The 27,746-nt window shown below is 42.2% G+C and overlaps 1 protein-coding gene across 1 annotated transcript in view; it reads right to left on the bottom strand.

Moving 5' to 3' along the window:
- Positions 1-27,746, bottom strand: part of SMCHD1 (structural maintenance of chromosomes flexible hinge domain containing 1) — a 126,555-nt gene that overhangs the window by 95,042 nt on the left and 3,767 nt on the right. The window contains exons 2-8 of the mRNA XM_049770910.1: positions 17,319-17,394; positions 16,067-16,228; positions 7,796-7,878; positions 5,450-5,580; positions 3,607-3,721; positions 3,376-3,495; positions 679-845 (exon numbers count right to left, since the gene is read on the bottom strand). Coding sequence (XP_049626867.1) covers positions 679-845; positions 3,376-3,495; positions 3,607-3,721; positions 5,450-5,580; positions 7,796-7,878; positions 16,067-16,228; positions 17,319-17,394 — 854 coding nt within the window. The remainder of the gene's footprint in view (positions 1-678; positions 846-3,375; positions 3,496-3,606; positions 3,722-5,449; positions 5,581-7,795; positions 7,879-16,066; positions 16,229-17,318; positions 17,395-27,746) is intronic.

Raw genomic sequence — 27,746 nt, 5'->3', positions numbered from 1 at the left:
GGTGGTTGGTTCGAATCCCGGTGTCCCATATGGTCCCCCGTGCCTGCCAGGAGCTATTTCTGAGCAGACAGCCAGGAGTAACCCCTGAGCACCGCCGGGTGTGACCCAAAAACCAAAAAAAAAAAAAAAAAAAAAAAATTAGAGTCATTTTAGCCAACATGAGGGTACTAATTACTGTAGGAGCAAAGCAAATCTGGCTTCATGTATGCACAGAATTTTCTGTCTTAAGATAAGCAACATGTGGGCCGGGCGGTGGCGCTAAAGGTAAGGTGCCTGCCTTGCCAGCGCTAGCCTTGGACGGACCGCGGTTCGATCCCCCGGCGTCCCATATGGTCCCCCAAGCCAGGAGCAACTTCTGAGCGCATAGCCAGGAGTAACCCCTGAGCGTTACCGGGTGTGGCCCAAAAAAACCAAAAAAAAAAAAAAAAAAAAAAAAAAAAAGATAAGCAACATGTGGGGCCGGAGAGATAGCATGGAGGTAAGGCGTTTGCCTTTCATGCAGGAGGTCATCGGTTCGAATCCCGGCGCCCCATATGGTCCCCTGTGCCTGCCAGGAGCAATTTCTGAGCATGGAGCCAGGAAAAACCCCTGAGCACTGCCGGGTGTGACCCAAAAAAAAAAAAAAAAAAAAAAAAAAAAAGATAAGCAACATGTAATGAATCAAATATAATTACTTACGCTAACTGTCTTGTCCAGAGATGAAAATAATTTTTCAAGTACAGTATATGTTCTGGTTGTACTCCTGTGATAATCACAGTAGTAAAGCTCTCTTTATCCTTCTCCTCTGAGATAAGATGATGCAGAAACCTTTCGTCATCATGTGTAATGTGAACAGAATCAGAAGGCTACAAGAATGAATATAAACACAACGCATGCAACTTAGTTATAAATGTAACATTTACATCTTCTTCTTAGTTTGGGATAGTTACCATTTAACCAATACCTAGTCCTCTCAGTCCTGTGTCCAAGAACAGTGGGATGTAATCTGAACATAGCTGCCCCCCAAAAAATCTGTGCTTAAAAGAGATTTTGAAAAAACAAAACACTCTGGGTTGCAGGCATTTTTCAGAAAATGTTCATGCTCTGCAAAAGGGAAGTGAGGAGGTGTGGATGAAAGGTGCCTGAATGTAAAAATAACAAACTGGAGGCCAGAATGATAGCATAGCAGGTAAGGCATTGGCCTTGCACTCAAACAACCTGGGTTCAATCCACAGCATCCCATATGCTCCCCCAAGCCCTTCATAATAATAATAATAATAATAAAAACTCGAAAGGATTGGTCAAAAAAAGAAAAGAACTAGAGACTGAATGATACATCCACAGAATGTTTGCTGGAATAAATGAAGTAGAAATTAAAAGCGCTTAAAAAAAATGACCCTAGGGGCAAAGCAGTGGCACTAGAGGTAAGGCATCTGTCTTGCAAGAGCTAGCCTAGGACAAACTGCGGTTCGATTCTCCCGTGTCCCATATGGAACCCCCAAGCCAGGAGAGATTTCTGAGCACATAGCCAGTATGTGTAACCCCTGAGCATCAACGGGTGTGGTCCCCCTCAAATAATTTAAATGACTCAGGCTGGGGGTGGAGTGGTAGCACAGCAGTAGGGCATTTGTCTTGAATGTGGCTAACACAGGTTCGATTCCCAGCATCCCATATGGTCCCTGAGCCAGAAGTGATTTCTGAGCGCAGAGCCAGTAACTCCTGAGCGCTGGTGGGTATGGCCCAAAAACGAGAGTGAGAGAGCACAAGAGAGCGAGAACGTGAGAGAGAGGCCACAGAATCTTTAATTCTACACAAGCTTTATCAAATTTAGAAAGTCGGGGCCGAAGATTGGCACTAGAAGTAAGGCGTCTGCCTTGCAAGCTCTATCCTAAAATGGACCTCAGTTTGATTCCCCCAGGGTCCCATATTGTGTCCCCCCCCAAGCCAGGAGTGATTTCTCATAGCCAAGAGTAACCCCTGAGCATCAAATGGGTGTGGCCCAAAAAAACAAAGCCAAAAACAAAAATTTAGAAAGTCACTGAAATTCTCAATTCCTGTTTTTTTTGCACAGAAAATTTAGACTTCATGAACCAGAATACAGGAGGGTGTTTGCCATTCATGCAGCTAACCAGGGTTCAACCCCACTTTCCATATGGTCCCCAAGCACTGCTGAGAGTGATTCCTGCATGCAGTGATAGGATTAACCTCTGAGCATCACCAGAAGTGGCACAAACCTCTCCCAAAAAAAGGGCCAAGGGCTGGGGCGATAGCACAATAGTAGGGATTTGCCTTGCATGTGGCCAATCCAGGCACACCTTGGTTTGATCGCTGGCATACCATATGGTACCCCTAGCCAGGAACTATTTCTGAGTGCATAGCCAGGAGTAACCAGTGTCACCGGGTGTGGCCCAAAAATCAAAACAAACAAAAAAAGGACTAATATTAAAATAAAAGCTTAAATAATTTAAGAACATGTTATTTTCACCTATTCAATTGCCATCAATGGGGGCCAGAGCAGTGGCACAGGGTGCACGCTAGCCTAGGACAGACCGCAGTACAACCCCCCCCAGTGTACTATATGGTCCCACAAGCCAGGGGCAATTACTGAGTGTATAGCCAGGAATAACCCCTTGAGCGTCACCTGGTGTGGCCCCAAAAAAACAAAAATAAACAAACTGCCATCAATGGGAACCAGAGATAGTAGGTAGGGCACTTGTTTTACATGAGGCTGGCTAGGATTCTATTCCCCAGCATCCCATATGGTAACCCAAGCACCAACAGAAGTAATTGCTATGTTTAGAACCAGGAGTAATCCCCAAGCACTGCTGGATATGACCCACTCCCGCTTGTAAATCAATTGTCAGCAATGGGCTGGGCCAGAGAGTAAGAACAATTATTAGAAGTTGAGTGTAACTCCTGAGCACCTCGCTCGGGGTGTGACCCAAAAACCAAAAACCAAAAACCAAAAAAAAAAAAAAGTTGAGTGTAGGGCCCGGAGAGAGAGCACAGTGGACGTTTGCCTTGCAAGCAGCTGATCCAGGACCAAAGGTGGATGGTTCGAATCCCAGTGTCCCATATGGTCCCCCGTGCCTGCCAGGAGCTATTTCTGAGCAGACAGCCAGGAGTCACTCCTGAGCACTACTGGGTGTGGCTCAAAAACCAAAAAAAAAAAAAAAAAGAAGTTAAGTGTAAATTTTAATAAATCACTCATTTCTCTGGATAGAATGATTTCCTATCAGTTCTCATTCTGAGATTACACAAGATTTAAAAACATATTCAACAAGGAAATAAAGTTTGCAATCTTAACAGCTTACACACTAATTGAAAAAGACATTCTGGTTCTATCTAAAGTAATAAATGTATAAATGTATAATTAATTAATTAAAAATGTTGTACCTTTCTGTTTCTAATATAGCCACTATAAATTGCCTCTTTGTTTTTCTCCTTCTTCTCGAAATCTTCTTTAGAAAGCAAAAGCTCATGAACATCTTGGGAATCTGCGGGTTTGCTTATCATCTGTTAAAGAGTATAAAGAAAACTCTTTAAATAAAAAGTATTAGCACGTTTAGATGGAATTAACCTAAAGTAACTACTTAAATTTCATATGTAAGAAATCTTTTTACTTACTCTTGCTGACTGTCCAACGAAAAAAACTGCCTGCTTGCCCCCAACACCAAAATAGGAAATATCGCTATTTAAGCTGCGTGGCACTGGTACTGGACGAACGTATCCTGAATGATCACTGAAACAAAGCATTGCATCAATATTTAGACGTCTAGAGAAACTGGGAAAGCACTTGAAATACTATTAAAATGATCCCCATTCTCTCAAAAAATTAAAGAGTCACATTCCTCATTCCTGGAGCAGCATTTAACAGTTCCTTTTACTTTATGTAGACCCTTGACACAATCTATCCATCTGGAAAAACCTACATTTTCTGTAGGATATTTCTTGACCCTTCCTCCTTTTATTTCCCTAAGTGAAACTTCCATTTCATTAAGAACAACAATAACAATAAACCAGACCGCCAATATGACTAGGTACAATTCCAATCCTTGGTATCTTTCCCAAGAATAAAAAAATCATTAATCTGAAAATAGTCACATACATAAACGCATCCACTGCAGCCTACTTACAAAAGCCAAGATACAGAAACAACCCAACTATCCAGTGACATGAGTGGATGGTAAAGTTGTCAGATAAGGGGCCGGAGAGATAGCATGGAGGTAAGGCGTTTGCCTTTCATGCAGGAGGTCATCGGTTCGAATCCCGGCGTCCCATATGGTCCCCCGTGCCTGCCAGGAACAATTTCTGAGCCTGGAGCCAGGAATAATCCCTGAGCACTGAGTGTGACCCAAAAAAAACCAAAAAAAAAAAAAAAGTTGTCAGATAAGACACAATGGAATACTGCTCAGCTATAAGAAAAGAAGAAAACATGCCTTTTTCTAACATTTTCTACAACTATGATGCTGGGAAAGAACGGGGAGTCATATTAAGTGATCCAAAGGAAGAACATATATACTATATGAGCTCACTCATATAGTGCATATAGCACAGTAATGGACAATATTTGGTAACAACAACCCCTTACATTGTGAATACAAAACTAGAGTTACGGAAAGCAGGCTGGGGAAGGGAAGAAAGGATGGACTAGACTTGATATCAGGACAGTGGTGAAGGTCTTTTTACAACCAAACAACATAATTAGCATAGTTATGCCATAGTCATATTTCATACGCAAGACATTATTTTGTACATCAAACAACATAAACATTTAACAAGTCTACCTTTATCAAACGAAAGAACCCAAAAATTACTCAAAACAGAATCAATTCCCTCATTGTCAGGCATGTTTTCCCAACCCTTACCACCAAAAATAAAATGCTCCTATAATTACAATGTGATACCCAAGGTAATCCTAATATGACAAATACAACAAATGTGTTACAGTAGGTTTTTTAATGTGTTAATTGGGGGCCGGAGAGAGAATACAGGAGTTAAGGCACTTGTCTTACAAGTGGTCAATTCCAGTTTGATCTGTCACTGCATATTATCTGCTAAGCACTGGCAAGAATGAGCTGTGAGCACAGTCAACTCATAGACTCAATGAAAACCAGAGGGAAAGGGGAGAGAAGGTGAGAAAATTCAAAGGCTCGTTGGTAGAATGGTACTAGAACTCTGGTTCTAGTAGGAATAGATACAATTACATACACAGATAGAGACACAAAACTGAATTGAAATTCTATGAAAAATAACTAGTATGTTAATCCAAACAAATGTTTAAGAATTTTTCAATATAAGGGTATAATATTTTGTGGATTTCCTATTTTTAAATACTTATCATAAGAATTTTATAATAGCCTAAATACATGTGCCAATAATATCAACATACCCTATGTAACTAAGAACTACTAGAATTTTTATTCTTATTAAAGTACCCAGCGGCATATAAAACAGAGATTTTTCTAACCTTTCAAAGTCACCTTGCCTTGTGAATTTTGACAATCTATACACAGCCCAGTTATTAAGTTGTTTAGAGGTCATTCCTCTTCCATTATCTATCACTGCAACAGCAGGCTTTCCTTGTGTATCATCAAAAAGCTACAAAATAAAATAAGTTCAAAGAGGAAAAGTCAAGTTAATAATGAAAAACATAAAAAATATTAATTTAAAAAATGTAATTCAATGGGCTCACTTATACACTGATGGAGTATAAATCATTGATTTGGGGGAAAAGGGTAGAGGCCACACTAACACACCAACAATGCTCAGGGCTTACTCCTGGCTCTGAGCCCAGAGTCAGGGATCTCCTGGCAGGCTTGGGGAACCATATGAGATGCTGGGGATGGAACCTGGGTTATCTATATATAATATATATAATAGAATGTAATGTCCTACCTACTATACTTCAGTCCCATAACTTTCTTTTTGGAGGACAGTGTCTCCCAAGTAGTTTGAGTGGGTGTGTGGTTATTTCTGGTGGTACTCAGCTAAACAGGCAAGATGGTTCATCCCAGGATCCAACACCAGAGAGTTGCCCCAGTACAGCAGTGCTGGGTATAAACAGGTGTCACCCTAAGAGTGCCAAGGAACATCTAAAAAAAAAAAATCCAGGGGCCAGATAGATAGCATGGAGGTAGGGCATTTGCCTTGCATGCAGAAGGATGGTGGTTCGAATCCCGGCATCACATATGGTCTCCTGAGCCTGCCAGGAGCAATTTCTGAGTGTAGGGCCAGGAATAGCCCCTGAGCACTGCCAGGTGTGACCCAAAAACCAAAACCAAAAAAAAAAAAAATCTGGTGGTCTTGCTGGTACAAAGCATGAGGTGACAGGGAATGAACTCAGCACTTGCACATGCAGTATACACCTCTGGATTAATTTCCAATGCAATTAAATTGATTAATAATTTAATTAAAAATAAATTAGGGGCAGACGCAGAGGTAGGGCTTTTGCCTTGTACACAGCTGACCTAGAACGGACTGTAGTTCGATCCCCAGCATCCCATATGGTTCCCCAAGCCAAGAGTGATTTCTGAGCACACAGCCAGGAGTAACCCCTGAGTGTCACTGGGTGTGGCCCAAACCCCCCTAAAATTTAAATTAATTCACAACACAATTAGAAGTTTCTAAAAGGTGAAGAGATAATAGAGTGGATAAGGTGTTTGCCTTGCTTATGGTCAATCTGGGTTTGCCCAGTAATATGGTCCCAAGTACACCAGGAATAATTCTTAAGTAGTAATTCTAAGAGTAGTAACCCCTGAAACACTGCCAGGTGTGACCCAAAAACCATAAAGGGAATAAAAGTTTTTATTCAGCTGGACCCGGAGAGATAGCACAGCGGTGTTTGCCTTGCAAGCAGCTGATCCAGGACCAAAGGTGGTTGGTTCGAATCCCGGTGTCCCATATGGTCCCCCGTGCCTGCCAGGAGCTATTTCTGAGCAGACAGCCAGGAGTAACCCCTGAGCACCGTCGGGTGTGGCCCAAAAACCAAAAAAAAAAAAAAAAAAAAAATATATATATATATATATATATATATTCTTCAGCTAGATGAAGTAAGAGCTTAGAAAAATCTTCATCACCTTTAACACAAAAAATATTTTACTTCAGAATTTAGCTTAAGAAATAATCAGAGGCATAGGCAAAGAATTAAAAGTGTCAGGGACATGGTTTAAAAGACTAGAACATTTGCTTTACATGTAATAACCTAGAATTTGATCCCTGTTATCATATAACCTTCCCATCAGGAGTGGCCTACAAGCACTGAGCTCTGAGTAGCACCCAACTATTACTAGACCTAACAGGATATTCATCATATCGGTACTGCATACAATTACAAAAATATGAGGGGAAATTTAAATACTCAACAACAAAACATATCAGGTACTTAAAACAGGCTAATAACAGAATTTCTGATAGCCAATAAACTTAAACTATAACAACAAAATATATTACAGACTATTCATGATATATAATTAGAGTGTAATTGAGTAAGGGAACTGAGCCTTAAAAACTTACAAAATGATCACAAAATATGTACACATAGGTGTATAGGAAAAAGGTACATAAAAATTTTTGGATAGGGAATGGAGTCATAGTATAAGTATAAAGTGCTTGCCCTGCACACAGCCAACCCAGGTTCAATCCCTGGCACTACAAAGAAGTGATCGCTGAGTGCAGAGCCAGAATTAAGCCCTAACACAGTTCAGTGTATCCTAAAAATAACAGTGGCAACAAAGACATCAAGTTAACTTTCAAGTTTATCTTCATTTTCTAATTTTTCTCCAATGCTAATAATAGCTTTATCATACATCCTTACCAGTTTAATCTGTATTCTCCTAATTCCAGTGTTTCGAGAAGTAGCAGACAACGAATTGTCAATTAATTCTGCAAAAGCAAAGGCTGAAAGAGAATAAAAATCATTATTGCTTAACTTTTCCCTGTAAGAAACTTCATATAAAAAGAATTTCAAAGCAAGAGCCGGAAAGACAGCACAGTGGTGGGGCATTTGCCTTGCACGTGGGCACCCCAGGACAGACCAAGGTTCAATTCCCGGCATCCCATATGGTCCCCTGAAATTACCAGGAGTGATTTCTGAGCACAAAGCCATGAGTAACTCCTAAGCATCACTGGGTGTGGCCCATAAACACCCTCCCAAAATTCAAAGCAGAAAAACCTCTGATGTATCACTTTTTTTCTTCCCAAAAAATTATGATTACAGGGCCAGAGCAGTGGCGCAAGCGGTAAGGCCTCTGCCTTGCCCGCCCTAGCCTTGAATGGACAGAGGTTCAATCCTCCAGAGTCCCATATGGTCCCCCAAGCCAGAAGTGAATTCTGAGCACATAGCCAGGAGTAACCTCAGAGTGTCACCGGTTGTAGCCCAAAAAACAAACAAACATACAAAATGATTAAAGTAATATACTGATTCTAATGATACATCACATAATGAAAGCACCATCATCAACCACAATCAGCATAGTCATCAACCAGTATTTGTATGACACTATGTGTCATACATGATACAGCCAGCCAGGCTCCTGGTTTCAAGTTTACAATCTAAAGACAGACATACACACATAAGAGAGAAAGAGAAAACTATACCCATAAAAATCAAATAGTCCGATGTCTAATTTCATCATGCGCAAGTAAAAAATAATTACAATTTTTGTATTATTCAAAAATTATTTTTTTCTTGAATAATAAAAGGGAAGAGATATAAGGACAAATACATAGGAACTAGGAAAATGGGCCACAGTGATAGCACAGCTTTAGGGTATTTGTCTTGTATGCAATCAACAGGGACAGGGCTAAGTTGGACCCCCCAGCATCCCATTTGGTCCCCCAAACCTGCCAGGAGCGATTTCTGAATGCAGAACGAAGAGTAACCCGAGCACCTCCGGGTGTGGCCCAAAAACATAAACAAAATAAAACAAAAAAGGAACTAAAAAGATTATCTATTGAGCATGATTTTTGTAAAAGAATCTTATGACTATGGTGCCAGAGAGATGGCATGCAAGTAGGGCAATTTGCCTTACATGCAGAAGGATGGTGGCTCGAATCCCAGCATCCCATATGGTCCTCCGAGCCTGCCAGGAGTGATTTCTGAGAATGGAGCCAGAGCGCTGCTGGGTGTGACCCCCCCCCCAAAAAAAAAAAAAAAAAAAAAAAAAAAACAAGGAATCCTATGACTAATAATTCATCAAATAGAAAAACATGTCCAGTTAACTAGTAAAAAGCTGTACTGATGTCCTAATACAAACGCGACTTTACATTAACTATCCAAACTTGTCGTGACTCCACGTTTAGCCTAATGAAAGCTGTAATTAAAGGGTTGCACGCTATGACAAGCATTTCCGATTTATAAAACACTTACACAGGATGACTCAAGAGAAAAGGTACCGGGGCCGGGAAGGTGGCGCTAGAGGTAAGGTGCCTGCCTTACAAGCGCTAGCGTAGGACGAACCGCGGTTCGATCCCCTGGCGTCCCATATGGTCTCCCCAAGCCAGGGGCGATTTCTGAGCTCATAGCCAGGAGTAACCCCTGAGCGTCAAACGGGTGTGGCCCAAAAACCAAAAAAAAAAAAAAAAAAAAAAAAAAAGAGAAAAGGTACCACAAATCAGATTTGTGTAAGTATTTGGAGGATATAGACTTTAGAAAATAAAGAACATTGCAGAAAATACAAAGGAGGGGCTATTTAAATTTGGAAGTGAAAAACTTGAGCAACATTTAGATTATATATAAAAGGAGAAGGAAAAAAAAAAGGCTGAGATTTCAAGTGTCTCTGCTTCTAAAACCGAATAAATAGTATTACTTTCCAAAAAGGAAAATGTAAGGGCCAGAGTAGTAGAGCACTTGTCTTGCATATGTGAGCTCCTGAGTCAACAGGCGGTGGTTTGAATCCCAGCATCCCATATGGTACCCTATGCCTGCCAGGAGTAACTTCTGAGTGAAGAGCCAGGAGTAACCCCTGAGCACCGCCAGGCATGATCCCCTCCACCCGCCCCCAAAAAAGCAGTACTTAAAGCAAGGAAGAATGGACGGAAAGGTAGTGTAAAAAAAAAAAAAAAAAATCACAGAAATCAAAACAAACATTTAAACATTGAGATTCTGGGGCAGGAGCAATAGCACAGTAGGTACAGTGTTTGCCTTGTATGAGGACAACCAGGTTTGATCCCCGGCATCCCATATGGTTCCCTGAAGCTTGTCAGAACAATTTATGAATGCAGAGCCAGAAGTAGCCTGAGTGCTGCTGGGTATGGCCCAAAAACCAAAAAATAAACAGTGAGATTCTGTCTATACACATAATGACAAGGAACAAAAGCTGGCTGCAACCAAACTAGAAAACTTAGAAATAAATATGCAAATAAATAAATAAATAAGCAAATTTGCTAGGGCCAGAGAAATAGCATGGAGGTAAAAGCATTTGTCCTGCATGCAGAATCCTGGCATTCCATATGGTCCCCCGAGCCTGCCAGGAGCGATTTCTGAGCATCGATCCAGGAGTAACCCCTGAGCACTGCCGAGTGTGACCCAAAAACCAAAAAAGGAAGGAAGGGAGGGATGGAGGGATGGAGGGAGGGAGGGGGAGAAAGGGAGAAAGGGAGAAAGGGAGAAAGGGAGGGAGGGAGGGAGGGAGGGAGGGAGGGAGGGAGGGAGAGAGAGAGAGAGAGAGAGAGAGAGAGAGAAAGAGAGAGAGAAAGAGAGAGAGAGAGAAAGAAAGAAAGAAAGAAAGAAAGAAAGAAAGAAAGAAAGAAAGAAAGACAGAAAGAAAGAAAGAAAGAAAGAAAGAAAGAAAGAAAGAAAGAAAGAAAGAAAGAAAGAAAGAAAGAAAGAAAGAAAGAAAGAAAGAAAGAAAGAAAGAAAGAAAGAAAGAAAGAAGGGGGCCTGGCGGTGGCGCTGGAGGTAAGGTGCCTGCCTTGACTGCGCTAACCTAGGACGGACCGCGGTTCGATCCCCCGGCGTCCCATATGGTCCCCCAAGAAGCCAGGAGCAACTTCTGAGAGCATAGCCAGGAGTAACCCCTGAGCCTCACAGGGTGTGGCCCAAAAACCAAAAAAAAAAAAGAAAGAAAGAAATATGCTTATTGACTGTAATTTTACATTCAGAAATATTTTCCTAGAGAAATTATAGATTCACTCAATATGCAGATGTATAAGCACCTACTATTTCCAGGCAAGTGTTCTAGGAACAGCAAAAATGTCCTGTTCTTATAAACTGCAATTAAATTCTAGTAATTAAGAAAGATGGAATATAAAATATAATCACAGGAAACTGAGCGGTGGTGCAGCGATAGGGCATTTGCCTTGCGGGCAGCTAGCTGACCTAGGACAGACCACAGTTCGATCCTCCCACGTCCCATATGGTCCCCCTAGTCAGGAGTGATTTCTGGCACATAGCCAGGAGTAACTAACCCCTAATAGTCACCAGGTGTGGACCAAAATAAATGAATAAATGAATGAATGAATGAATGAATGAACTATAATCACAGGCAAGTAAATTCTTTATCTGGAAAAAGTGCTTGACTTGCAAGCAAGTGATCTCAATTGAATCTCTGGCACCATATGTGGTCAAAGATTCCCAATCAGAAATCATTCCTATACACAAAACCAGGAGAAAGCCTAAAAAACGTTGGAGTTGATTATGGCCCCTCCATAAAAATCACTTTCCATTCTCCTCTTCACCCAAACTAAAACCAAAACCACAGTAAGTTCTTAATCCTGTTAGAAGGTAATGATGTGATAGCAAAAAGGAGAGCACAGAAAATTGTATTATTTTAAAAAAAAAACCTGAAAAGCATATAGAAAAACACTGTTGCAATTTTTGGTAGGAGAATCTCATCCAGGAGTGCTTAGGACATCATGTGGTGTGAGGGATGAAACTGGAGCCTCCTGCAAAGTATGAGCTTCAGCCTATTGAGCTATCTCTAGTCCCATAATTACAATTGTGGACTAAGTAAAGGGTGATCAAAGTAAATTTGGTTGTGAAGGATACAGATATAAGTAAGACTCCAGTGAAGTAAAAGAATGAAATTCAAGATCAGGAAAGAGCATACCAGGGAAAAGACTCTTAAGCTGAGAATTCTAGAGTTCTCAATGGAGTGGAGTTAACAAATAGGGGATATGAGTTAGGAAACAACTAGGAAAAAAAACAGCGCTGTTGCTGTTACGAAACTATATAGGCTTTATCTTCTACTCTTATTATAATAGTGAGTCCTGAATATTTTCAGTAGAAGAACAGTATCAGGGGCCGGAGAGATAGCACAGCAGGACAAAATTTGCCTTGAAAGTGGTCAACCCAGGACTCACTGTGGTTCAAATCCCTGCATCCCCTATGGTCCCCCTTACCTGCCAGGAGCAATTTCTGTGTGGAGAGCCAGGAGTAACCCGAGTGCCACTGGGTGTGGCCCAAAAACCTAAATGATTTGATGGCACCTCAGAGCAAGTTTTAGGATAAAGTAATAAATAGTCACTTTTAGATAAAAGTTGAAGATAGGGCTGGAGAGACAGCACAGTGGTAGGGCATTTGCCAGGAGTGATTTCTGAGTCCAGAACCAGGAGGAGCACATGAGCACCCACTGGGTGTGGCCTCTCCTAAAGCAAAAATAAATAAAAAAATTTCTAAAAATAAAGGGCAATGAATAGAAGAAAATGGAGATGTTGTTATTGTTATTTATGTTTACTTGGGGGCCCCATAGCAGTGCTCAATAATTACTTCTGTGGCCAGAGTGATAGCACAGCAGTAAGGTGTTTGCCTTGTATGCGGCTGACCTGGGACGGACCTAGGTTTGATCCCCAGCATCCCATATTGTCCTCTGAGCCTGCCAGGAGTGATTTCTTTTTTTTGTTTGTTTGGGCGGCACTCAGGGGTTACTCCTGGCTCTACTATGCTCAGAAATCGCTCCTGGCAGGCTCAGGGGACCATATGGGATGCCAGGATTCGAACCACTGTCCCCTGCATACAAGGCAAACACCCTACACCTCCATGACATCTCTCTGGCCCCCTCAGGAGCGATTTCTGAGCAAAAAGCTAGGAGAAACCCCTGAGCGATGCCAGGTATAGCCCAAAAACAAACAAACAAACAATACTTCAGGAGGGCTCAGGAGACCACCTAGAATGTTGGGGATTGAACCACACTTGGGTGTGGCCCCCAAACGAACAAAAATTGACATCTCTTGGAATATAATTTAATGCAAGCTATATATAAAGACATATTTGCTTTTATGAGTCAATTCAACTATACAAGTTGTTCCAGTTATATCTCTATCTTAAAATCCTCTAAAATTGATTATAATCAAGTGAGTTTATTAAATAGCTACATGAGAGAAGATCAACCATATGCAAGGAAAATACCCTACCCACTGTGCTACTGCTCAGGACCAAGAAGAGCTTTACTATATTAAAAGAAAATGTTGGGGACAGAGAAATAGCTCAAAGGGCTGGAGCTCATGTTTTGTATGCACGTAGCCCAGGTTTCTACCCAGCACCTAGTCCCCAGAGCACCAACAAAAGACCCACAAGTGCTGAAGCAGTATGTGTCCCCGGCACTGGGTGTGCAAAAGAGAAAGAAAAAGAAATACAATATCTAAATCACTGTAACATATAGGAATTCAAACTCTGGGCAAGATAGGTAGTACAGGAGTTTAAGCGCTAGCCTTGCAAATGATCAACCCCAGTTCAATCCTGAAAACCGCAGATGGTTCATCACAGCTAACAGTGGTTCCTGAGCACAGAGCTAGGAGTAATCATTGAGCATTTGTGGGTGTGGTTGCCAAGCCAAGAAAAAATAAAAAGCTTACACTCTGACATCACTCTGCTATATTCAAATGGTGATTCCAACATTAACAGTCTTTGGCACATTACCTTTAACCTCTTAACTTCAATTTCTTACACAAAGCAAAGTCATTGCTAAGTATGTACAGCCTCCACACAGGACAAGAATTAAACAAGATAATGCTTATAAAATCCTTGGCAGAGTGCCTGGCACTTACAGCTAATAATAGCAATAATAATAGTACTAGGAGTATATAAGACAATGGTACAGAAGTTTAGTCATAAGGGTACCTAGCAACTTTTAATAAAATGAAAATATAAAGGTCTAATAATAGGAAGAACGCTTCAAATAAACTACTGCATACTGTGTAACAAGTAAAAACAAATAAATGATGCCTTATATACGAGGACATTCACTTTTGTGTGATTTGGAGCCACTCTTGATTCAGTGTTTGGGTTAAATCTGGGTCTTCTCACATGCAAAGTATGTGTCCCAGCCTATTTTATTTCATTATTGTTTTGTTGGGTTTTTTTCTTTGGTATTTTTTGAGGGGAGGCACACCTGGTGATGCTCAGGGGATACTCCGGCTATGCGCTCAGAAATCGCTCCTGGCTTGGGGGACCATATGAACGCTGGGGATCAAACCCATGTCCATCCTAGGTCAGCCGCTTGCAAGGCAAATGCCCTACCACTGGTGTTTTGCTCCGGCCCCATTTTTTTTTTAATTTTTTAATTTTGGGGTCACACCTCAAGCCCTGTTCTCAGGGCTTATTTCCCTGACTCTGTTTTCAGGAATCACTCCAGGCAGTGCTCAGAGAGCTTGTATGTGGTGCCAGGGATCAAACTCAGGTCAGCCATATTCCACTGTATTGTCTCTCTGGCCTCTCCACTCCTGTTTTATTTATTTATTTATTTGTTTTTTGGGCCACATCTGTTTGATGCTCAGGGATTACTCCTGGCTAAGCGCTCAGAAATTGCCCCTGGCTTGCGGGGAACATATGGGACGCTGGGGGATCGAACCGCGGTCTCAATCTTTCCTTGGCTAGCACTTGCAAGGCGCCACCTCACCGGCCCCTCCACTCCTATTTTAAACAAAGGATTAAGTAAAGGTATTATGTACCACAAAAAACCACCAAAAAGGAAAAAATAATAATGATAAACATCAAATTGTTAGTGATGACTATTCTGTTAAAGAGATATATAATCATTCTTTTTGTTTATCCATGTTTTAGAATTTTCTATGAATAACAGTGGTATATAGACCATGAGGAAAGCATATTAAAATATTTAGAAGAAAATTTAAGTAGTTATATGCATACTGGCAAAATCCAGAGAAAAAAATAAGACTGTCTAGGGCAGTGGTCAAAAAACCAAGGCTTGGGGGCCGGGTAGGTGGCGCTAGAGGTAAGGTGTCTGCCTTGCAAGCGCTAGCCAAGGAAGGACCGCGGTTCGATCCCCCGGCGTCCCATATGGTTCCCCCAAGCCAGGGGCGATTTCTGAGCACATAGCCAGGAGTAGTAACCCCTGAGCATCAAACGGGTGTGGCCCAAAAACCAAAAAAAAAAAAAAAAAAAAAAAGAAAACCAAGGCTTGAGAGCCACATGCAGCTCTTTTCACTTTTTAATGTGGCTCTTCTGTGTGCTGAGCGGCCGCTCCAGGACTCAGGACTCTGGCTCCTAGCCTCTGTTAGTGCGTGTCCTGTGTGCAGCCCCGGCGGCCAGCTCCACACAGCTTCAGTCGGGTCATTCTGAAGTTTTTGTTTTATTAGTTGTGTTATTTGTATCTTCTCGACCTATGTGGATACTTGCATGCAGAATATTGTCAATAAAAACTTATTGAGGGGCCGGAGAGATAGCATGGAGGTAAGGCATTTGCCTCTCATGCAGAAGGTCATCGGTTCGAATCCCGGTGTCCCAGATGGTCCCCCCTGCTTGCCAGGAGCAACTTCTGAGCGTGGAGCCAAGAGTAACCCCTGAGCACTGCCGGGGTTACTACTGGCTCTAAGCTCAGAAATCACCACTGGCAGCACAGGGGACCATATGGAATGCCAGGATTTGAACCACTGTCCTTCTGCATGAAAGGAAAACACCTTACCTCCATGCTATCTCTCTGGTCCCATATCAGATTAGTTTTAAAAAAGTTTTTTTACTCAAATTTCAGAAGACTAAGGTAGAAAAATATATCCAGTGAAAAAGTTGAAGAAGACTCACAATAAGTCATAGTCTAATAAAGTAGGAATTACCTTAAGTGAATAAATGAAGTGATCATTAATAAAACAGATTAATAGTTTATCAGATAGGCATAAAAAGAATACTTACGCAAAGGGTTTTGTCCTTCACTTGCATAATATTCATACATGCCACTTTTAACCAAAGTGTCATAGTGAGGTAGGAAGTCAATTCGTTCTTTTGTAGCTGTAAGTAGCAGTTGATTGACTGACTGCAGTAGGTATAGAGTGACTCCATCCTTAACAGTTTCATCTATAACCAAAAGGGAATATATGAAGTACTAGGTTAAACTGAGAAACAAAATGAATTTAAACTCCTAAACAAAGCTATAAAATATCTTTAAAGATATAAGAGAAAATAAAACCATCAACAAATTCAATTCTATTTTGTTAAGGCTGTCAGTGAAATAGGCACAAATACTTTGGTCATCTGAAAAAATTATTAAGTTATACTATTGCAGAAAATCAGACAAGGAACTAATGGTGAACGGCTATTTTCAAAAGGTAAATGAAAAACAAACAGGCATTGGAAATGAACCAAAGTTCTTTTAAAGAATTAATAGAATGAGATCAGAATGATAGCACAGTGGTAGGGCGTTTGCTCTGCTGTCCCAGGACGTACCCAGTTCGATCCCCTGCATCCCATATGGTCCCCCAAGACAGGAGTGATTTCTGACCACAAAGCCAGGAGTAACCCCTGAGCACTGCTGGGTGTCCGCCCTCCAAAAAAAAAAAAAAAAAAAAAAAAGAATTAATAGGGCCAAAGCAGTGACACAGCATTGCAGGAGGCTGACCTAGGATTGTCCCATATGGTCCCTCCCAAGGCAGGGGCAATTTCTGAGTGCATAGCCAGGAGTAACCCCTCAGTGACTGGGTGTCCAGATATGACCCAAAAACAAACAAACAAAAAAAGAATTAATAGAAGAATCTAAGATGAGGACTGGTGCAATTGCCTTGCATTGGCTGACTTGGATTCAAACCTTGCTACTCCATAAAGTCTCCTAAATTCCACCAGGAGTGATCCCTAAGCAGATTCAGGAGTAAGGCCTGACCTCCCCTTCCCAAAATCATCTCTGTTGAGAAGAAAATAGAATTTCTGTAGGACCCAATAAGATCTTTGGCTTTGTCGAGGTGTTGGAAGAAATCACCTTTGATCACCAACTAATTTTTTCTAATTTTGCTTGAAAAATACAACCACTCTATAAACTGCACTTACAGCTTCCCGCTTCCCACCACATGACAAATCAACCAAAATAATCCACAATATCATAGAGGTAGGTAGGCATGAAATGAAAGTTAGTACACTCTAGTACATGGCAAAGCATGAATTTAAAACTGCTCACCAAAATTATCACAGGTAATTTCTTTTCTACTAGTTGTTGTAATAACAAATTTCTCTTTGGATGAAATGCCAAGTGTCTGTTAAAAAAAAAAACAGGACATAATTATTACACAAAGGGAAAAAACATACTCGTCAAGCTTACTAGAATATGAAAATACTGAGTGAGTACATTATGATCATTTAACAACTTAAGTAATGTTGGGTTCCAGAGAGATAGCACAGCACTGGGTGCTGTCAGCCAACCAGGGAGGGGCTGGGTTAGGTTCCCAGTGTCCCATGTGGTCCCCCTGTCTGCCAGGGGCGATTTGAGTACAGGGCCAGGAGTAATCCCTGAGCAGGCAGGGTGTGATCCAGAAACTAATCAGTAGTTTATTTATTTATTTATTTATTTTGGTTTTTCAGGCCACACTCGTTTGATGCTCAGGGGTTACTCCTGGCTAAGTGCTCAGAAATCGCCCCTGGCTTGGGGGAACCATATGGGATGCCGGGGGATAGAACCATGGTCCGTTCCTTGGCTAGCGCTTGCAAGGCAGACACCTTACCTCTAGCGCCACCTCGCCGGCCCCGTAAAGAGCATTTCTTTAAAAACAAAAAACTATTGAGGAGGCCTGCGAGGTGGCGCTAGAGGTAAGGTGTCTGCCTTGCAAGCGCTAGCCAAGGAACAGACCGTGGTTCAATCCCCCGGCGTCCCATATGGTTCCCCCCAAGCCAGGGGAGATTTCTGAGCATTTAGCCAGGAGTAACCCCTGAGCATCAAACGGGTGTGGCCCGAAAAACCAAAAAAAAAAATAAATAAATGCTCTTTCTTTACATGTGAATTAAACATCAAAATTAGTCTGTAAGGAAAATATAAGCCTAAAAATAAATTCTTGTTTATGTGAAGAAAAAAAAAGAAATGTAAGTATTTAAAAATTTTTAAGTTGGGGCCGGAGAGATAGCATGGAGTTAAAGCATATGCCTTGCATGCAGAAGGTTGGTGGTTCAAATCCCAGCATCCCATATGATCCCCCGAGCCTGCCAGGTCTATGCTCAGAAACTGCTCCTGGCAGGCTCGGGGGACCATATGGAATGCCAGGGATCAAATCCGGGTCCAAGCCAGGTCAGCTGCATGCAAGGTAAACAACCTGCTGCTATGCTATCGCTCGGGCCCACTCACAGGGTTTTGTTGTTGTTGTTGTTATCTGATATATTTTTCTTTAAATATTTATCATATTTTTTATTAAATCGTGAAATAGTTAAAAAGTTGTTGATATGGGCCCGGGCGGTGGCGCTAGAGGTAAGGTGCCTGCCTTGCCTGCGCTAGCCTTGGACGGACCGCGGTTCGATCCCCCAGTGTCCCATATGGTCCCCAAGCCAGGAGCGACTTTTGAGCGCATAGCCAGGAGTAACCCCTGAGCGTCACTGGGTGTGGCCCAAAAAAACCAAAAAAAAAAAAAAAAAAAGTTGTTGATAGTTTGAGTTTCAGTTATACAATGTTCCAACACCCAACCCTTAACCAGTATTTCCTGCCATCGATTTCTTCCTTTACCATCCAGCCCCTCATCCCCAATCCTAGCCTGCCTCTAAGGCAAATAAATACCTTTCCCCTTTCCTCAATTCCTTTCTTCCTCTCTCCTTTGCTCCTATCTCATATGCTTGTGTGTACTCTCTCTCTCTTTTCCCCCCCTTTTCCTTTTAGGCACCATGGTTAGCAATACTACTACTAAGAGGGTATCATGCAATCTACTCAAAGGATTTTTAACATTAGCAGGACAAAAGCACATTATTTCATGTCAATTCGTAAGTAAACTTACTTGGTGCACATCACCTATATAATATTTTAGCTCATAAAGATTAAATACTTAAGTGTCAAGAAGAAGATAGCTTAAAGGACTGAGACACAAGCAGGGTACTCACAGGGCCCCAGATCAAAACCCCAGCACCACAGGCAGCCACTCTGCATCTCTGGGGAGGCCTCCCTCCAAAGAAAAAATGTTAAGTATAAAGTACTAGAAAAAAATTAGAAGTCAATATTTTATAACTATGAGTAGGGATAGTTATGCTCCACAGAACACAGTACATTAAAGAATCTATATTTGGGGCCAGAGAGATGGCACAGTGGTGGGGCGTTTGCCTTGTAAGCGGTCCACCCCAGGACCAATGGTGCATGCAGAAGATTGGTGGTTTGAATCCCGGATTCCATATGGTCCCCTGAGCTTGCCAGGAGCAATTTCTGAGCGTAGAGCCAGAAGTAACCCTTGAGCATTGCTATATTTGAAAAGTAGTAAGTTTTATAACGGTAATTACAACAGACCAAAATTATATCCTTGGAAAACAAGCATTCTTCATAAATCAAGATAAATATCAAGAAAAAGGGGCCAGAGAGATAGCATGGAGGTAAGGCATTTGCCTTGCATGTAGAAGGACAGTGGTTCGAATCCTGGCATCCCATATGGTCCCCCGAGCCTGCCAGGAGCTATTTCTGAGCGTGGCGCCAGGAGTAACCCCTGAACGCTGCAGGGTGTGACCCAAAAATCAAAAACAAACAAACAAAAAAACAAAAAAGAAATATGAAGACAATATATGAATCAAATGAGAAAATGCAAATAAATGACCAAAGAACACAGGAAAAAAATATTCCTGAAAATTGAGCTACATGTTAATATCTTTAAAACTAAGGCAACCAAGGGCTGGAGATTGTATAAATAAAGTACTTGTCTTACATAGACAACCAGGGTTCAATTCTAGGCATCTCATATGGTCCCCTAAACTCCACCAGTAGTAATCCCTGAGACCAGAGCCAGGAATAAACCCAGAGCACCCTTGGGTGTGACCATAAAACAAAACAAATTCTCTAAAAAAAACCAAATTCTCTAAAGTGCAAGGATTACTTTTGGAGTACATTTTGCCTCAAAGAAATTGAACCTGATACCTTAATTACAAGTCTTTAAAAACAGCTTCCTTCCTGGGGCCAGAGAGTGGCCCGAGCGATAAGGCATCTATCTGCCTTGCTCCTAGGATGGACCACAATTCGATCCCCCAGCGTTCCATATGGTCCCCTAAGCCAAGAGTGATTTCTGAGCGCACAGCCAGGAGTAACCCCTGAGCGTCACCGGGTGTGGCCCAAAAAAACAAAAATAAAATAAATAAAAAATAAATAAAAAACAGCTTCCAGGGCCAGAGTGATAGCACAGCGGTAAGGCATTTTTGCCTTGCATGCAGCTGACCCAGCTTATACCAGAGTTCGATACCTGGCATTCCATACTGTCCCCAAGCATGGCAGGAGCAAACACAGTCTCCAGGGCTGGAGTGATAGCACAGCAGGTAGGGGCATCTGCCTTGCATGCTGCCAACCCAGAAAAGACCCAGGTTTGATCCCAGTCCCCATGCCTGCCAGGAGCTATTTCTGAGCACAGAGCCAGGTGTAACCCAAGTGTCACTGGTTGTGGCCCCCTCCAAAAAAAAAGCAAAAGAAACAACCTAGTTTGCCACCTTTAGTGACAAACTAAATTAAGCCCTAACTACATATGAAATGTTATCTATGGGGGCCGGAGAGATAGCATGGAGGTAAGGCGTTTTGCCTTTCATGCAGGAGGTCATCGGTTCGAATCCTGGCGCCCCATATGGTCCCCTGTGCCTGCCAGGAGCAATTTCTGAGCCTGGAGCCAGGAATAACCCCTGAGCACTGCCAGGTGTGACCCAAAAACCAAAAAAAAAAAAAAAAAAAAGAAATGTTATCTATTATTCCATGTATCTTTTTTTTTTTTGTTTTGTTTTTTGTTTTTTGTTTTTTGTTTTTTGGGCCACACCCTGTGACGCTCAGGGGTTACTCCTGGCTATGCGCTCAGAAGTTGCTCCTGGCAACATATGGGGACCATATGGGACGCCGGGGGATCGAACCGCGGTCCGTCCTAGGCTAGCGCAGGCAAGGCAGGCACCTTACCTCCAGCGCCACCGCCATGGCCCCATTATTCCATGTATCTTATTCCATCGTATATCTTAATATTATATATCTTAATATTCCATATAATCTCTCCATAATTCTACTACTCTGCAGTTAATATACTAGCCTGTCTTTACTTATCTCTGCTTTATCTATAATTCCATAAAATACTATTCATAATTAGAATTTTCTAAGTATTATATAGTTCTAACATTTAATATATATAGATATATATATTTTTTATTGTTTTTTGGTTTTTGCTCACACCTGGCAGTGCTCAGGGGTTACTCCTGGCTCTATGCTCAGAAATTGCTCCTGGCAGGCTCGGGGGATCATATGGGATGCCGGGATTTGAACCATCGTCCTTCTGTATGCAAGGCAAGTGCCTTACCTCCACGCTATCTCTCTGACCCTGATATATATATATTTTGGTTTTTGGGCCACACCCAGTGGTACTCAGGGGTCACTCCTGGCTGTCAGCTCAGAAATAGCTCCTGGCAGGCACGGGGATCATATGGGACACCGGGATTCAAACCAACCACCTTAGGTCCTAGATCGGCTGCTTGCAAGGCAAACACCGCTGTGCTATCTCTCCAGGGCCCCTGATATATATTTTTATCATATGTATACCCTTATAGCTCTGAATTTTGTGTTGTTTGGGGGGCATACCTGGCAGTGCTCAGGGCTTTCTCTGGCTCTGTGCTTAGGGATCACTCCTGGAGAAGCCCAGGGGACTATATGGGGTACCAGAGATAGAACTCAGGTCAGCCTTGCAAAATACAAGCACCTTACCCACTGAACTATCCCAGTCCTCTCTGACTCTAAACGTTTTTCTAGTCCCATATATCTTAACATTTTTCATCTAAAAATCTATTTTATCAGACATAAACTAGCAGGGCACTGAATAATGATTTATCATTATTTTCCATCCTCTCTATAACATTATAACATCCCAGTTACCTGGGCAAGAGTTTCATTCATCTTTTTCATTTTTTTAAGTGTGTTTAGGGAGCACAAAAGACAATACAGGACTAAGGTACAAAGCGTACATGTGACCAACCAGTTTCATACCCAGCACCATATACTTCCAAGTATGTGCTACATCCCAGCCCCACTCTCACCCGCATCCCTCCACATTACTGCTGGGGTGGCCCAGGCAACCCTCAGCATTAGAGGGGCAGGATTGCAGTACATCCTTGGGCTTTTCCATTGAACTACTTGCCTTGCTGAAAGGTCCTTGAATTTCCAGAGTACTGCTTGAGAGCTCCCCCAGCTCTCAAAAGGGCAAGTTGCTGAACATGGGCAGTGGTCAGCAAGCCATGGCTCGCGAGCCACATGCCGCTCTTTACACTTTTTAATGCGGCTCTTCTGTGTACCGGTTGGCCGCTCCAGGATCAGGACTCTGCTCCTAACCTCTGTCAGTGCACGCCCTGTGTGGCTCTCAAAATAAATTTCAATCGTGGTTTTGGCGAGATTTGGCTCAGTTGAAAAAAAAAGGTTGCCCACCAAAGGATGCTCCTTTGAATGTAATTTCCCTTTGTGTATCTTGCTGCTTTCAGTATTCTATCCCTATCTGTGAGATTTGTCATTGTGACTAAGATGTATCTTGGGGTGCTTTTCTTGGACTCTTTTAGCTGGTACTCTTCAAACATGCAGGATTGGTTGTATGCAGTCTTTGCTCTGGGAGTTTCTCTGCAATGATATCCCTGACTGTTGATTTATCCTGGGGATTTTCTTCCTGGACCTCTGGGACTCCAATGATTCTTATGTTGTTTCTTTTTCGTTTCCCACTTTGGTTTTTTGGATCACACCCGGCAGCACTCAGGGGTTACTCGGGGCACTCAAATCTCTCCTGGCTGGTTCGGTGAACCAAATGTGAGGCTGGGATTTGAACCACCATCCGTTCTGATCGGCTGTATGCAAGGCAAATGCCCTACCACTGTGCTATCTCTCCGGTTCCCTTATATTGTTTCTACTGAGTTTAACAATCACTTCTATTTTTGTCTGTTCAAATTCTTTGAGTATTTTTTCCACTGTTTGATCATTTGCTTTAAGGCTCTTTTCCAATCTCTTCTGTTGTATAGCGTTATTATGCATCTCATCTTCCAGCTCACTGATTCTGTCCTCAGCTGATGTTACTCTGTTGGAGAGGCTTTCCAGTGAGGTTTTCATTTCACCTATCAAGTGTTTCAGTACTGTTATTTCAGTCTGTAGTTTTCTGATTTCTATTTTCACATCCTCTTTTTTTTTTTTTTTTTTTTTTGGTTTTTTGGTTTTTTGGGCTATCCCCATTTGATGCTCAGGGGTTTACTCCTGCCATGCACTCAGAAAATTGCCCCTGGCTTGGGGGGACCATATGAGCCAGGGGATTGAACTGCGGTCCTTCCTTGGCTAGCGTTTGCAAGGCAGACACCTTACCTCTAGTGCCACCTCACCGGCCCCTACTTTCACATCCTCTTGATTCTTATTTGTGGTTCGTTCAGCTTGAGCAATGCTTTTCTTTTTTTTTTTTTTTGGTTTTTGGGCCACACCCGGCAGTTGCCAGGGGTTACTTCTGGCTCTGTGCTCAGAAATCACTCCTAGCAGACACAGGGGACCATATGGGATGCCAGGATTCCAACCACCGTTGGTCCTGGGTCTGCTGCTTGCAAGACAAACACACTACTGCTGCTGTGCCTATCTCTCCGGACCGATCAATACTTTCTTTGAGTTCTATGAGTATCCTCCATATATCTTCTCTAAACTCCATATCTGAGAGGCTAACTAGGTGGTTGGCACTTTTTGGGTCATCATAGCTGCCATCTTCATTCTCTGTGCATGGTGTTGGCTTGTGTTGTTTCCCCACTGTCATGCTTGAATTGTGGGGGGAGGTTGGTTTTTTTTGTTGTTGTTGTTTTTGTTTTTGGGTCACACCCGGCAGTGCTCAGGGGTTACTCCTAGCTCTAAGCTCAGAAATCACCCCTGGCAAGCACAGGGGACCATATGGGATGCCAGGATTCGAACCACCGTCCTTCCACATGAAAGGCAAACGCCTTATCTCCCATGCTATCTCTCCAGCCCCTGAATTGTAGTTTTATTTCTATGTGTTGTGGTGGGGTTCATGGCTAGAAGATGTGTGTGGCTGCTCCTCTCGCTCCACCCGTTTTGTAGGCAGAGACAGCCTAACTCGCTGATGTGCCCTTAGGAGTTTCTCAGTGTGCTTCATGGCTGCCTCACAGAGCAAATCAGGTAATAAAGCAGGAAACAGAGCAGGGAGCAGAACAGAGGCCATTAACAATGTCTCCTGTCCTTAGATCACTTTCAAACCAACCTGGTGCACAATTTTTCTCAAATGTGAACTTTATTAAATATCTGGGAACTGGGGCCAGAGCAATAGCACAGTGGGTAGGGTGTTTGCCTTGCCAATCAATCCCAGTATCCTATATGACCCCCTGAGCCTGCCAGAAGTAATTCCTGAGTGCAGAGCCAGGAATAAACCCTGAGCACCACTAGCTGTAGCCCAAAATTTAAACAAACAAATTTTGGGAACAGCAGACATGCAGTCCAGAAAATCCTCAAGTAGACCGAGTCAGTCAGAACCACACTTTATTTATTTATTTTTGTTTGTTTTTTGTTTTTTTTGGATCACACCCGGCGGTGCTCAGGGGTTACTCCTGGCTATCTGCTCAGAAATAGCTCCTGGCAGGCACGGGGGACCCTATGGGACACCGGGATTTGAAACCAACCACCTTTGGTCCTGGATCGGCTGCTTGCAAGGCAAACGCGCCGCTGTGCTATCTCTCTGGGCCCAGAACCACACTTTATTTAGTGCACTGCATTGGAGCCTACAAACCAACCTTCAAATGATATATTCTTTTTTTTTTTTTTTTTTTTTTTTGGTTTTTGGGTCACACCCTGTGACGCTCAGGGGTTACTCCTGGCTATGCGCTCAGAAGTTGCTCCTGGCTTCTTGGGGGGGACCATATGGGACGCCGGGGGATCGAACCGCGGTCCGTCCTAGGCTAGCGCAGGCAAGGCAGGCACCTTACCTCCAGCGCCACCGCCCGGCCCCTCAAATGATATATTCAATGACTCTCACTGAGTCAACCAGACTAGGAATATACAAATAAACTTGAGTGAGAAATCAGTACAAAAAAAATTGGGTGGTTTCTACTTACTGAACCCATTTTCCTCAGCTAAAATTAACATACAACCTGACAGTGAAGAGCAAGATTCTTCCTTCTTCTTTTTTTCTTTCTTTTTTTTTTCGGGGGGGGGGGTCCACTTTCAGCACTGCTTAGGGGTTATTCCTGGCTCTGTGCTCAGAAGTCACTCCTGACAGGCTCGTGGGACCATATGGATGCTGGGAATCGAACCCGGGTCTGTCCTGTAAGGCAAATGCTCTACCGCTGTGCTATCTCTCCATTCCCAGGAGTTCTTCCTACTGTAAGCATATTGTCCATATTAAATTTGGGATTTCTGGGCCAGAAAAATAGCATGGAGGTAAGGCATTTGCCTGGCATGCAGAAGGATGGTGGTTCGAACCCCAGCATCCCATATGTCCCCTGAGCCTTCCAGGAGCGATTTCTGAGCATAAAGCCAGGAGTAACCCCTGAACGCCGCCAGGTGTGACCCAAAAACAAAGAAAAAACAAAAAGAAAAAACTTGGAATTTCTAAAAAAAAAAAAAATGTAGCAAGAAAGGAAGGGGCAAGGAAAGAGGGAGGAAGGGATTAAATTTTGCTTCCCCTAGCAGCTACAATTTGAGGGACTTGTAAGGAGAAATTTTCTCAAAGCATAGTGAGAAGATTGAGGGGGAGGGAAGAGGACCAGAAGGGAAAGAAGGATCAATTTTGCATCCCTATAAGTTAAAGTTAGACTAATTGTGGATCTTTCTTTATCAACAACCCTTCTTTCTTTAGTTGGAAGATTAGGAAATGCTGATTTTATTGCTATTAGTGGTGTATGGTATTATCAGGCACACTCAGTTAACTACCTCCTTCGGCAGCTACGGGACTATTTCACACCTTTCACTAACTCCCTCACTCATCTTTGCGAATTAACATAATGCATATTGTGTACAAAAGTGTGTATGTATGTGTGTTTGAAGGAAATAAGAAATTGGCTGATTTAAATAGCTACAAAACACCTTTCATGTTAGGTTGCTATTCATAAAATATAAAGCTACACTAGAGTAACAAAAATTCGTTGAACCACCAAGGAAAAAGTAGGCATTTCCTCAAAAATGGATGCTGTGAAAAGGATTTGCATATCTAGGATTTAATGACTGGACAGTAACAACTAGCCAAGTGAGTCATTTTTCTAATCTTCAATACTGCAAAGTCATGAAAGCTCAGGTGAGTCTTATCAAAGCAACTTAACTGCTTACCAAAGGTCTAAAAGCTTCTTCGGATCCACCCTTTCCTCTGCACTGCTCTTTTTAAGCACATGCCGACTTTCTTTGGATTCTCTGGCACTACAAACACTAGCTTAAGTTTTAATAAAAAATTTAATTTAGAGCATTATTTTGCCTCATCTCCTAACAAAGGAAATAAAAGTTTTATTACTGACTGAGCAATGTAAACACTGTGTTCTTTATAAATAAATTTTCAGAATCAAGCACATACATCTCAATTCTTGGCTTCATTACTGATTATATATACTGTTTGATTCAATTCAGTCTTTAACATATGCAATGGAACCAAAGTTCTGAAATTAGGAGGCATAACCTATGCTTTAAAAAGTATATTCCTGGGGCCAGAGAGATAGCACAGTGGTAAGGCGTTTTTGCCTTAGACGCAGAAGGACGGTGGTTCAAATCCCGTCATCCCATATGGTTCCCTGAGCCTTCCAGGAGTGATTTCTGATTATAGAGCTAAGAGTAATGCCTGAGTGCTGCCGGGTGTGACCCAAAACCAAAAAAAAAAGTATATTCCTGGGCCAGAGCAATAAGAGCGAGTAGACAGCTTGCCTGGTACGCATCCCATATTGTCCACGGAGGAAGGCATAATTCCCAAGTGTAGAGCTAGAAGTAATCCATCAGAATTTCTGTGAGTGGCCCCAAAACAAAACAAAACAAATCATCAAAAAGTATATTCTCAAACAAAAAAAGCCACTTTCCCTTTTAAAAAATATATAAACACCTCCCTGCTCACTTCAATCAAATTTAATCTGCTACTGAGAAGAAAAAAAGGTGGAAAAGAGAAAAATAGTCAACAAAAAGGGGTTTTTTTTTGTTTTTTGTTTTTTTTTTTTTTTTGCTTTCTTTGGGCCACACTGGTAACACTCAAGGGTTACTCCTGGCTACGCGCTCAGAAGTCGCTCCTGGCTTGGGGGACCATAGAGGACGCCGGGGTATCAAACTATCCTAGGCTAGCGCTGGCAAGGCAGACACCTTACCTCTAGAGCCACCGCGCCGGCCCCGAAAAGTTTTCTTTTTTTTTTTTTTTTTTTTTTTTTTTTTTTGGTTTTTGGGCCACACCCTGTGACGCTCAGGGGTTACTCCTGGCTATGCACTCAGAAGTTGCTC

Source organism: Suncus etruscus, chromosome 3, assembly GCF_024139225.1.
Source record: "Suncus etruscus isolate mSunEtr1 chromosome 3, mSunEtr1.pri.cur, whole genome shotgun sequence".
Classification (NCBI taxonomy): Eukaryota; Metazoa; Chordata; class Mammalia; order Eulipotyphla; family Soricidae; genus Suncus; species Suncus etruscus.
This window is presented reverse-complemented; position numbering and strand designations above follow the sequence as displayed.